At 46.5% G+C, this 13,798-nt stretch overlaps 1 protein-coding gene across 1 annotated transcript in view; it reads right to left on the reverse strand.

The window, feature by feature from the left end:
- The window catches only part of LOC311122720 (retinoic acid receptor beta-like), a gene marked incomplete at both ends in the record, with an annotated part of 52,639 nt that extends 39,310 nt beyond the window's left edge, over positions 1-13,329 (reverse strand). Inside the window, one exon of the mRNA XM_084158095.1 lies at positions 13,218-13,329. Coding sequence (XP_084014221.1) covers positions 13,218-13,329 — 112 coding nt within the window. The remainder of the gene's footprint in view (positions 1-13,217) is intronic.
- Between the last annotated feature and the right edge of the window lie 469 nt (positions 13,330-13,798).

Below are 13,798 nucleotides of genomic sequence, written 5' to 3' on the forward strand. Positions count from 1 at the left end.
TTTGTCCTTGTCTATTGAATATAAACCTTGGAGCAGATAGAATGCAGTAAACCAGGATGCTTTAACTGTCCATTCTGATATAGGAGATTCTCACGTTGTTATACTTCTCTTGTCTCATATAAACTCTAATGAGAAAAACTCTAACCCCCTGCGTGGTGTCCTGGAAAACCCCTAGTTTGTGACGGAGCTCTGGGATTGGAGGAGACGTTGGTGTTTGATGTCTGACACAGCGGGAGATTCGGAGGTTCTGAGAATCCTCAAACAGACCAGCTAGAGGAGATAGGTGTTGACTCAATACAGGGCCCTGTTCATTAGGGCATGCAATGGAAAACATTTTGTAATGGGAAATGAAAATCAGTGTTTCATATTGGACCAGGAAGTTCAGGAAATCTCTCCCTGTTTCAGTCTGTTTTCTTCTGTTTGTTGCCTAATGAACACAACCCAGATCGTTGATTCATCATCCATCCCTACATCACAGCACTCTGATCAGCCGCAGATGCTTCCAACCAATCAGGATGGGATACTGGAGGAAGAACAAACTGCATTATGGGGGCACACTGTTGCTGTCTGCCGTACCCCAGGGGACCTCCTTTTAGTCTGGGCTGGTTAACTACCACAAAAGACAGCAGGCACATCCTCCCTCTGCCTGCCCTTCTTTACAATACAAAGCCCTTTCATATTCACATAACAAAAGCAACGGTGTGCAACCTTTAAAGATTGAAAAAGATTGTAAGTGCTGGGCTGGCCTAGTTACATTAAGTATAGGAGAAATTTGTTGGGAGTTTGTGCAAAGAGACTGTGAAGCCTCCAGCATCGTTTGTTTGTTCAGTTTGTATCCTTCCTGCTAGTATCCTTGAACACACATTGTGTTAAGTCTATGTGGAAAAGCAATTGTCCTTTACAGCATGACCAAGTCAGCTAGATATATAGATTATAACCTACATCCAATTTACCTCTATTCTTTACTGACGGACAGGATGTCTGCCTTCTATCTTCTATGGCTGTGTCCCAAATAGCACCTATTCCCTTTATGGGCTCTGGTCAAAAGTAGTGCACTATTCAGGGAATAGGGTGCCATTTGAGATGCATACTAGGTGTCTGTCTCCACGTCTGTCTGCTATCTGTCTGATTGTCTGTCTTCGATCTTCAGCTCTTTGAGTACTGGGAAACAATCCAAACATCAATTCCAAGAATTTCATATATAACTGAAAGTTCGCTTCATAGGACAACAGTATGTGTCCTCTCACCTCCATTCCCCCCTCCACCCCAGTCCAGTGACATTAGTTCCACATGTCCAATCAATTCAATCCTAGGTCCCACCATAATGACAGCATACAGCATGCAGGGTAAAATAGGGTCTATTAAAGGGAATTAGACCCTTGAATTGGTTGGGTTTGGGGTGTCACTAACCCGCTGTGTGTGTCACCACAGTCATCACTAGCTGGCCTCCGCCTAGTACCCTGCCCTGGACCTTAGTCAATGTTACTAGCCGGCTACCACCCGGTACTCTACCCTGCACCTTAGAGACTGTTACTAGCCAGCTACCACCCGGTACTCTACCCTGCACCTTAGAGACTGTTACTAGCCAGCTACCACCCGGTACTCTACCCTGCACCTTAGAGACTGTTACTAGCCAGCTACCACCCGGTACTCTACCCTGCACCTTAGAGACTGTTACTAGCCGGCTACTACCCAGTACTCTACCCTGAACCTTAGAGACTGTTACTAGCCGGCTACCACCCGGTACTCTACCCTGCACCTTAGAGACTGTTACTAGCCGGCTACCACCCAGTACTCTACCCTGAACCTTAGAGACTGTTACTAGCCGGCTACCACCCGGTACTCTACCCTGCACCTTAGAGACTGTTACTAGCCGGCTACCACCCGGTACTCTACCCTGCACCTTAGAGACTGTTACTAGCCGGCTACCACCCGGTACTCTACCCTGCACCTTAGAGACTGTTACTAGCCGGCTACCACCCGGTACTCTACCCTGCACCTTAGAGACTGTTACGAGCCGGCTACCACCCGGTACTCTACCCTGCACCTTAGAGACTGTTACTAGCCGGCTACCACCCGGTACTCTACCCTGAACCTTAGAGACTGTTACTAGCTGGCTACCACCCGGTACTCTACCCTGAACCTTAGAGACTGTTACTAGCCGGCTACCACCCGGTACTCTACCCTGAACCTTAGAGACTGTTACTAGCCGGCTACCACCCGGTACTCTACCTTGAACCTTAGAGACTGTTACTAGCCGGCTACCACCCAGTACTCTACCCTGAACCTTAGAGACTGTTACTAGCCGGCTACCACCCGGTACTCTACCCTGAACCTTAGAGACTGTTACTAGCCAGCTACCACCCGGTACTCTACCCTGAACCTTAGAGTCTATTACTAGCCGGCTACCACCCGGTACTCTACCCTGAACCTTAGAGTCTATTACTAGCCGGCTACCACCCGGTACTCTACCCTGAACCTTAGAGTCTATTACTAGCCGGCTACCACCCGGTACTCTACCCTGAACCTTAGAGACTGTTACTAGCCGGCTACCACCCGGTACTCTACCCTGAACCTTAGAGACTGTTACGAGCCGGCTCCCACCCGGTACTCTACCCTGAACCTTAGAGACTGTTACTAGCCGGCTACCACCCGGTACTCTACCCTGAACCTTAGAGACTGTTACTAGCCGGCTACCACCCGGTACTCTACCCTGCACCTTAGAGACTGTTACTAGCCGGCTACCACCCGGTACTCTACCCTGAACCTTAGAGACTGTTACTAGCTGGCTACCACCCGGTACTCTACCCTGAACCTTAGAGACTGTTACTAGCCGGCTACCACCCGGTACTCTACCCTGAACCTTAGAGACTGTTACTAGCCGGCTACCACCCGGTACTCTACCTTGAACCTTAGAGACTGTTACTAGCCGGCTACCACCCAGTACTCTACCCTGAACCTTAGAGACTGTTACTAGCCGGCTACCACCCGGTACTCTACCCTGAACCTTAGAGACTGTTACTAGCCAGCTACCACCCGGTACTCTACCCTGAACCTTAGAGTCTATTACTAGCCGGCTACCACCCGGTACTCTACCCTGAACCTTAGAGTCTATTACTAGCCGGCTACCACCCGGTACTCTACCCTGAACCTTAGAGTCTATTACTAGCCGGCTACCACCCGGTACTCTACCCTGAACCTTAGAGACTGTTACTAGCCGGCTACCACCCGGTACTCTACCCTGAACCTTAGAGACTGTTACGAGCCGGCTCCCACCCGGTACTCTACCCTGAACCTTAGAGACTGTTACTAGCCGGCTACCACCCGGTACTCTACCCTGAACCTTAGAGACTGTTACTAGCCGGCTACCACCCGGTACTCTACCCTGCACCTTAGAGACTGTTACTAGCCGGCTACCACCCGGTACTCTACCCTGAACCTTAGAGACTGTTACTAGCCGGCTACCACCCGGTACTCTACCCTGAACCTTAGAGACTGTTACTAGCCGGCTACCACCCGGTACTCTACCCTGAACCTTAGAGACTGTTACTAGCCGGCTACCACCCGGTACTCTACCCTGAACCTTAGAGTCTGTTACTAGCCGGCTACCACCCGGTACTCTACCCTGAACCTTAGAGACTGTTACTAGCCGGCTACCACCCGGTACTCTACCCTGAACCTTAGAGACTGTTACTAGCCGGCTACCACCCAGTACTCTACCCTGAACCTTAGAGACTGTTACTAGCCGGCTACCACCCGGTACTCTACCCTGAACCTTAGAGACTGTTACTAGCCGGCTACCACCCGGTACTCTACCCTGAACCTTAGAGACTGTTACTAGCCGGCTACCACCCGGTACTCTACCCTGAACCTTAGAGACTGTTACTAGCCGGCTACCACCCGGTACTCTACCCTGAACCTTAGAGACTGTTACTAGCCGGCTACCACCCGGTACTCTACCCTGAACCTTAGAGACTGTTACTAGCCGGCTACCACCCGGTACTCTACCCTGCACCTTAGAGACTGTTACTAGCCGGCTACCACCCGGTACTCTACCCTGCACCTTAGAGACTGCTGCTCTATGTACATAAGAGTAATTGAACACTGGTCACTTTAATCATGTTTACATACTGTTTCACCCACTTGATATGTATATACTGTATTCTAGTCATGGCTCAACCTATATCATTTGTGTGTATTGTTCTTATTTATTTATTGCTAGGTATTACTGCACTGTTGGAGCTAGAAACACAAGCATTTCGCTGCACCTGCGATAACATCTGAAAATCTGTATACGCAACCAATAAACTTTGATTTGATTTTGATTTGATGTGTTGCCCTATATGTGACATCACGTGTAAGTAACAATCCCTAAAATATATAAACACGCTACTTAATCAGCTGCTAAAGTCATTAAATCACAACACACACACATAACACTCTGTTGATGGTCATTTCACTAACGAGTAGAGAGAGACAATCGGAGAGGCAGGATCACAATACGTCAACTTTGACCTCCATAGACACTCACAGCTCTATAGAATAACAATTAACATGAGTGTAAGCTGTGTGTGCACGCGCACGTGTGGATCCAGAGGGCAGGGGGTTGTAACTATAATCCTGATGACAGTTAGTAGCTATAAGACCTGGATCTGCTATGTGGGGGAAAACCACAGGCTTTTACTAAACAACATGGCCATTGTCAACTGAAGGGCTTTCTGAATATGATTAACAATTCTGCTGAACTTAAATGAATACAAGCCAGTTTTAATATGGACTGTTTGTCCTGTTTTATGAAGGTTGGGTTTTATGAATCTTCCTTTCACAGAAATGTCAGAGACAATTCTGCAATGTCTTCCGAAGGTCTGGAGGACGTTCTTTGTGAGATTGTGTCTGGATGGTGACATGGTGTGTCATGGAGGGTGAGTTGGCTATTATTTGGCCTTGTCAGAGCAATAGCCGAACAACCAAAACCAACCAAATACATTCCCAGAAAGGGACATATTTTCTATGTTTTTTCTATTCTCAACCAACTCAGTTGGTAAGAGTGTGGCGATAGTAACGGCAAGATTGTGGGTTCAATTTCTATAAGGAAAAGACAATGAAAAACCCAAAACATTTTTTGCTGGCTGGAATGGTCAACCTGAGTTTAAGTCGATCTGGTTAAGAGCATCTGCTAAATGACCCAAATGTAAATGTAAAAATGGATGGCATTTGTAATTAACAACAGAAAACAACAACAACAGTAAACAACGGGGACATTCTTCTGGGGTAACAACAGGAGAGGACTTTGAGGAACAAAGACTAGTGGCAGCCAGCTTGGTCTGGCTTCGCTCTATTTCTCTCCTCATCTCCCAGAGACTGAAACGGCAGTGATCAAAAGCCGGGGTCGGGGGTTAGGGTCGGGGCGGAAGACAGTTGCCCAGTGACTGAACCAAACTGAACGACTCAAGGATGACTTGGCTAGGCTGTGTTAAGGCTGGGCCTTGGGGGAGGCAGGGGGGTAATGGTATGGAATAATGCATTGAATGGCTGATTTGCTCATATTTGGAAAGGCCTACCTGTGATTTGGCTGGAGAAATGGGAGGAAGGAATATACATGCAGAAATATCTGCATGTCATTGTGGCAGTAAGGGGAAAACACTGCATGAAACCTTATTTATTCTTCAGTAAGCACACAGACGCACACAGACCCTCCCTCCCTCTCTTTTTACAAAGTCCCCTGAGGACTCCAGGACGAATGTAGTGCTTAGGTTCATCTTCTGTCTGGGCGTTAATGAACAAACAGGCGCACACTGATGATGAAAGCAAGAGAGGAATCTGTCTGGGCTTTAATGAACAAACAGGCTCATACTGATGAAGAAAGCAAGAGAGGAGCGAATCACTGCTGGCTGTATACAGTACCACTGCTGGCCATACAGAGAATCACTGCTGGCCGTATACAGTACCACTGCTGGCCGTATACAGTACCACTGCTGGCCGTATACAGTACCACTGCTGGCCGTATACAGTACCACTGCTGGCCGTGTACAGTACCACTGCTGGCCGTGTACAGTACCACTGCTGGCCGTATACAGTACCACTGCTGGCCGTGTACAGTACCACTGCTGGCCGTATACAGTACCACTGCTGGCCGTGTACAGTACCACTGCTGGCCGTGTACAGTACCACTGCTGGCCGTGTACAGTACCACTGCTGGCCGTATACAGTACCACTGCTGGCCGTATACAGTACCACTGCTGGCCGTATATAGTACCACTGCTGGCCATACAGAGAATCACTGCTGGACATACACAGTAGAACTGCTGGCCGTATACAGTATCACTGCTCACTGCTGGCCATACATAGTACCACTGCTGGCCATATACATAGTACCACTGCTGGCCGTATACAGACCACTGCTGGCCGTGTACAGTACCACTGCTGGCCGTGTACAGTACCACTGCTGGCCGTGTACAGTACCACTGCTGGCCGTGTACAGTACCACTGCTGGCCGTATACAGTACCACTGCTGGCCGTGTACAGTACCACTGCTGGCCGTATACAGTACCACTGCTGGCCGTGTACAGTACCACTGCTGGCCGTGTACAGTACCACTGCTGGCTGTATACAATAGCACTGCTGGCCGTATACAGTACCACTGCTGGCCGTATACAGTACCACTGCTGGCCGTGTACAGTACCACTGCTGGCCGTATATAGTACCACTGCTGGCTGTATACAGTACCACTGCTGGCCGTATACAGTACCACTGCTGGCTGTATACAGTACCACTGCTGGCTGTATACAATAGCACTGTGTTCTCGCTGGTAGCTCAGCTGGCTTAACTACTGTATCATCCACCCTGCTGCAAGGTCATATATAACATCACTGTGCAGGTGTCTCCCAGCCAATACACACACACACACACACACACACACACACACACACACACACACACACACACACACACACACACACACACACACACACACACACACACACACACACACATACACACACACACACACACACACACATACACACACACACACACACACACACACACATACACACACACACACACATGCAAAGACACATACTCACACACTCACACGCACGTGCACACACACACACACACACACACACACACACACACACCACCATTAGGTGTAACTCTCTCTGCTGGCGTGGGTAGAGTTATGTGTCGTTCATCGTTCCCCACCTGGTGGGTGTTAAAGGCTGCCATGGTATTATGGGATGTGGCAACTGGTCGCCTGGAGAAATATACTGTTTATTTACTGGTGCATCTGTTAGGTTGCCATGGCGCCGGGTGGAAGCTGGGGCGACACAGATGGTCCAGCCCGCGGCCCTCTCTACGAAATGTTAAGGCAGTGCGTGTGTGTTATCCCGGGCATCCACCAGCCCAGAAAGCTGTCTGTCGGCTACTCCAGCAGCCAAAGAGAAAGAGAGGGAGGGAAAGAGGAGGGAGGACAGGAGAAAGGGAGGGAGGGAAAGAGGAGGGAGGACAGGAGAAAGGGAGGGAGGAAAGGAGGGAAGGAGAGAGGGGTTGGGAGGGGGAGAGAGGGAGGGAGGACAGGAGGGAGGGAGGGAGGGACGTAGCTCATTGACCAGATGAGGATTAGCTGAGTGTCCTGGAGGGCAGTCATCCTATAAAGCATGGCAGCGTGCCTGAAATTGAAGAGTGTGTGTGAGCGTGTGTATGTTTGTGTGAGTGTGTGTGGCAGCATCGCACAGCGCCCAACAATGAAATGTCTTTATTTAACAGCCTCTTCACACGGAGGCTAATATCACTTCAGCTGAAAACTGCATAGTAGTGCACACTCCACCCTAGATTGCTATAGTAATACACACTTCACCCTAGATTACCACAGTAGTACACAATCCACCATAGATTAGCATAGTAGTGCAAATTCCACCCTAGATTACCACAGTAGTTTACACTCCACCCTAGATTACCACAGTAGTTTACACTCCACCCTAGATTACCATAATAGTGCACACTCCACCCTAGATTACCATAATAGTGCACACTCCACCCTAGATTACCATAATAGTGCACACTCCACCCTAGATTACCATAATAGTGCACACTCCACCCTAGATTACCATAATAGTGCACACTCCACCCTAGATTACCATAATAGTGCACACTCCACCCTAGATGACCATAATAGTGCACACTCCACCCTAGATTACCATAATAGTGCACACTCCACCCTAGATTACCACAGTAGTTTACACTCCACCCTAGATTACCACAGTAGTTTACACTCCACCCTAGATTACCACAGTAGTTTACACTCCACCCTAGATTACCACAGTAGTTTACACTCCACCCTAGATTACCACAGTAGTGCACATTCCACCTTAAATTACCATACTGCATTTATTTAAACTTTTATTCAGCAAGGAAAGTCTGAGAATAAATTCAATAATATCTAGAACCTTGAAGGGTTCTTCGGCTGTCCCCATAGAACAACCCTTTGAAGAACCCTTTTTGGTGGAGCGTACACTCTGTAGAAAGGGTTCTACCTGGAACCCAAAAGGTTTCTACCTGGAATCAAAAGGGTTCTACTATGGGGACAGCCGAATAACCCTTTTTTCTAAGAGTGTACTGTACACTCCACCATATCTTACACACTCCACTACAGTCTACAGTCTATGGTGTCTTTGGCTGCGTTTACAAAGGCAGCCCAATTCTAATCATTTAACCAATTATTGGCAAAAGAGCTGACCTGATTGGTCAAAACACCAATTAGTGAATTAAAAGATCAGAGTTGTGCCTTTAACTAGGAATACAAGTACAGTTGAAGTCGGAAGTTTACATACACCTTAGCCAAATACATTTAAACTCAGTTTTTCACAATTCCTGACATTTAATCCTAGTAAAAATTCCCTGTCTTAGGTCAGTTAGGATCACCACTTTATTTCAAGAATGTGAAATGTCAGAATAATAGTAGAGAGAATGATTTATTTCAGCTTTTATTTCTTTCATCACATTCCCAGTGGGTCAGAAGTTTACATACACTCAATTAGTATTTGGTAGCATTGCCTTTAAATTGTTTAACTTTGGTCAAACGTTTCAGGTAGCCTTCGACAAGCTACCCACAATAAGTTGGGTGAATTTTGGCCCATTCCTCCTGACAGAGCTGGTGTAACTGAGTCAGGTTTGTAGGCCTCCTTGCTCGCACACGCTTTTTCAGTTCTGCCCACAAATGTTCTATAGGATTGAGGTCAGGGCTTAGTGATGGCCACTCCAATACCTTGACTTTGCTGTCCTTAAGCCATTTTGCCACAACTTTGGAAGTATGCTTGGGGTCATTGTCCATTTGGAAGACCCATTTGCGACCAAGCTTTAACTTCCTGACTGATGTCTTGAGATGTTGCTTCAATATATCCACATAATTTTCCTTCCTCATGATGCCATCTATTTTGTGAAGTGCACCAGTCCCTCCTGCAGCAAAGCACCCCCACAGCATGATGCTGCCACCCCCGAGCTTCACGGTTGGGATGGTGTTCTTCGGCTTGCAAGCAACCCCCTTTTTCCTCCAAACATAACAATGGTCATTATGGCCAAACAGTTCTATTTTTGTTTCATCAGACCAGAGGACATTTCTCCAAAAAGTATGATCTTTGTCCCCATGTGCAGTTGCAAACTGTAGTCTGGCTTTTTTATGGCAGTTTTGGAGCAGTGGCTTCTTCCTTGCTGAGCGGCATTTCAGGTTATGTTGATATAGGACTTGTTTTACTGTGGATATAGATACTTTGTACCTGTTTCCTCCAGCATCTTCACAAGGTCCTTTGCTGTTGTTCTGGGATTGATTTGCACTTTTCGCACCAAAGTACATTCATCTCTAGGAGACAGAACGCGTCTCCTTCCTGAGCGGTATGACGGCTGTGTGGTCCCATGGTGTTTATACTTGCGTACTATTGTTTGTACAGATGAACGTGGTACCTTCAGGCGTTTGGAAATTGCTCCCAAGGATGAACCAGACTTGTGGAGGTCTACAATTGTTTTTCTGAGGTCTTGGCTGATTTCTTTTGATTTTCCCATGATGTCAAGCAAAGAGGCACTGTTTTTGAAGGTAGGCATTGAAATACATCCACAGGTACACCTCAAATTGACTCAAATGATGTCAAATAGCCTATCAGAAGCTTCTAAAGCCATGACATCATTTTCTGGAATTTTCCAAGCTGTTTAAAAGCACAGTCAACTTAGTGTATGTAAACTTCTGACCCACTGGAATTGTGATACAGTGAATTATAAGTGAAACAATTGTTGGAAAAATTACTTGTGTCATGCACAAAGTAGATGTCCTAACCGACTTGCCAAAACTATAGTTTGTTAACAAGAAATTTGTGGAGTGGTTGAAAAGCTAGTTTTTTTACTCCAACCTAAGTGTATGTAAACTTCCGACTTCAACTGTATGTGTTCTCATTGCTATTTCTAAAAGGAGCCCCTAAGGCCCTGACCTTTACATAACACCTGACCTACAGGGTTAATCAAATAAAACGTTATTCAAGAGGAAAATACTTATTCATAGAATGAGGGAATATTTTTCTCTCTTTCATTTGGGAGTAAAGAGAAGCAATAATATTTCTAGTAGGAGGAGGTAATGATGAGATGGAGGCTGGACTAGATTTATTTCCCCCATGTTCCTCCCTCCTCCTCCCTCCATCCGTCTGTAAGTATTAAAAGCCCATCTATTTTCCAGGCCTGTTGTCTGATGCATCACTGGGATATATCTGCTCCTGGTCATTTGCTTGGAGTGCTGGGTTATTGATTGTCCTGGGGGCGTTCTCTCCTAGCGTTCGCCTCACATGAATATCCCTATCTTCCTTAATCACCCCCCCTCCTCCTCTCCTCTCTGGGAGCCTGTGATATATTACCATCCCCCTCCACACACACATACAAACTCATACCATTCCCCCAGTGGAGATAGTGTGTGGTCAGACACCAGTGAAACAGCTGATGTTAAGCCAGCCAGCTTTATGAAGTCTCTATGTCAGAGACCACAGCAGGGGTAATGTGACTGTAGGGGCCAGTGTCCTGAAATGACTTCTCCATATCAGATCCATATCCTACTCTCTAACATCACTAACTGGCCACACGCAGACACACACATATGCACCCGTACCCGCACACAAAAACAAACCCACACACACTCCTTTGTGCCCAAACTCTGAACATGGGGCTGGTTACCCTTACAGTGAAAACGTGTTTTTAGAAAACTTCACGTGTATTTTCATGCTATCACATGTTGCTTTACATGTTGTCACATGTTTTCACATTAACTTCACATAAGATCACATGAAAACGTGTTTTTGTGGTTTTCATGTGGTTTTTCCGTAAGGGTATCTGCGAGGCACAAGATGAAGCATGGGCCTCCTGAGCCTTTTTCCCTCTGACTGAGGAGAGCATTTCCTATAAAATACCATGTAAATACCAACAGAAGCAGTACCGTAAAAATTAAGTGCTACCGAACCCACAGTACCTAGCTACCTCCCAGCACAGTTTATAGGAAGGACAGGGCACCTGCTGGGGTTAGCTAGCAGCTACAGGAGTGGAGTAAGCTATGGTACTCAACCTCATCACAGCAACACATGGAGGAGGGGAATGGTTCCTGTGCTCTCTGCTCAGTGGGGGAGACATACAGAACGAAAGAGAACACTATATGCATTATACACTATCTCTATGGGGAAGCCAGACCAGGAGTACAGGACAATAGAGACGGCTTCTCTGTGAGTCTATGGGGACAAAGAGGAGAGAAAAAAAACAAAAGAGGAGAGCAATGGCTTCTTTCCCTCAGGGCTAATGGAGCATGAAGTAGACGGGCGCCCTAACTGCTGATGCAATCAAAAAGCGCCAATAACCTGTGAAATGCAAACTGTTCCCGTCGTTGACAATGGAATGGAGCAACATGATCGCTACGACACACACACACGAACATACAAACACACACACACTAAACGGCTAAACATACTCGGTTCTTTAGTGGGTTGGATAAATGATGCATGCCACTCACATCGAGTCGTTGATTTCAAGGACAGTGGTTTTACAATTTTTGGACAAGAGAGTACTTGTTACCTTCACAGCATGATTCACTAGTGGTTATCATGTTATTGTTAACTTTTCCATGTGCAACACCTCTCATGTCCTTGTGTAATAATAATACTTTGCTAATTTAATAAAAAGGAGATAGTGTACTATGTGCGGAGGTGTCTTTTGAATTCAGGCCGTCAAGGATACCCTTCTCAATAGGATGGAACTGCAATATGTATATTGCAAATTACAATTTAAATGTCACCTTTCAAAATGAATGACTCATTGTAATTGTAATGGTTTCAAGGGTAACTCTTGTCGGTGATGTGTTTCAAAAGGTCTTAAAGTGGTGTGGGAAGTACGCGCATCGTGTTTGAGAATTTAACCACCAAAGAAATCACTTTATCATTCACCTGCACTAGTTCCTCTCATCCATCCATCTTTCTCCTGGGAGAGAGTCCTATCATACTTTCCCACCAGCCAGTTCAGACACAGACAGGCACAGACACTATAGGATCAAACCTCTTGAAAGGTACAGTGTGTGGATGCTGAGGGATTTCTGTCAGAAATCAGGTAAGATGGAGAAATCAAACAAGTACTACTTTAATTTCAACAGACTTGGGAAAAGTTCTGCTGTTGCTGGAGTGCCAATCATCTGATACAGCATATTGGATATAACCCTGCTGAGCCTAGCAACAACACACCCGCATACAAACGCACCCACACACGCACGCACGCATGCACACACACACAGACACACACACACACACCATATCATTAAAAGTGAGAAATGCAATCCACTTAAAAAGTATAAAAGTGCAAGAGCAGAGAGCTGAAGGATTTAAAACCACTAGGGATGAATAGGATGGTGTGTATGTGTGTGTGTGTTTGTGTGTTTAAATCCACTAGAGGATGGATAGGATGTGTGTGTAGCATGTGACCTCTGATCAAGACTAGGGGTCCCTCGCACCCTCTTATTCCAGGAAACATCCCTAGCGGCGTGGTTTGGTATTAGTATTTGGGATTAGAGATGTGGGATTGAGACAAACTAACTAACACGCTTTGGCCATTCCCATAGAAAAGCACTTATGGAGCCGACAGTACTAACAACGGTGTGTGTGTGTGTGTGTCGTGCATGTGCATGTGTGTGTGTGTGTGAGATTGAGACTCACACTCTTTGGACATGCCCACGCCAAAGCACTTCTGGAGCCGGCAGTACTGACAGCGGTTCCTGGTCACCTTGTTGATGATGCAGTTCTTGTCCCGGTGACACGTGTACACCATGTTCTTCTGGATGGATCTACGGAAAAAACCCTGAGAGAGAGAGAGAGAGAGAGAGAGAGAGGAGAGAGAGAGAGAGAGAGAGAGAGAGGAGAGAGAGAGAGAGAGAGAGAGAGAGAGAGAGAGAGAGAGAGAGAGAGAGAGAGAGAGAGAGAGAGAGAGGGGCAGGATGGATGGATGGATGGAGAGGTGAAGAGGAAGAATGAGAGAGAGAAAGAGAGAGAGAGAGAGAGAGAGAGAGAGAGAGAGAGAGAGAGAGAGAGAGAGAGAGAGAGAGAAAGACAGAGCGAGAGAGTGAGAGAGAAAGAGAGAGGGATCAGTATTTCTGGTAAAACAAGGTTACATAAGTCATGACTACATTTCTCACACTCGATAAAAGGTTCAATAAAATAAATAAATACAAATATTCCTCGACTGCATTCAGCTCAGGATGCACAAAGGAACATAGTGACAGTGAGTCAGAGCAACGTGT

The sequence above is a fragment of the Coregonus lavaretus genome (assembly GCF_964263955.1).
Source record: "Coregonus lavaretus genome assembly, chromosome: 3".
Taxonomy (NCBI): Eukaryota; Metazoa; Chordata; class Actinopteri; order Salmoniformes; family Salmonidae; genus Coregonus; species Coregonus lavaretus.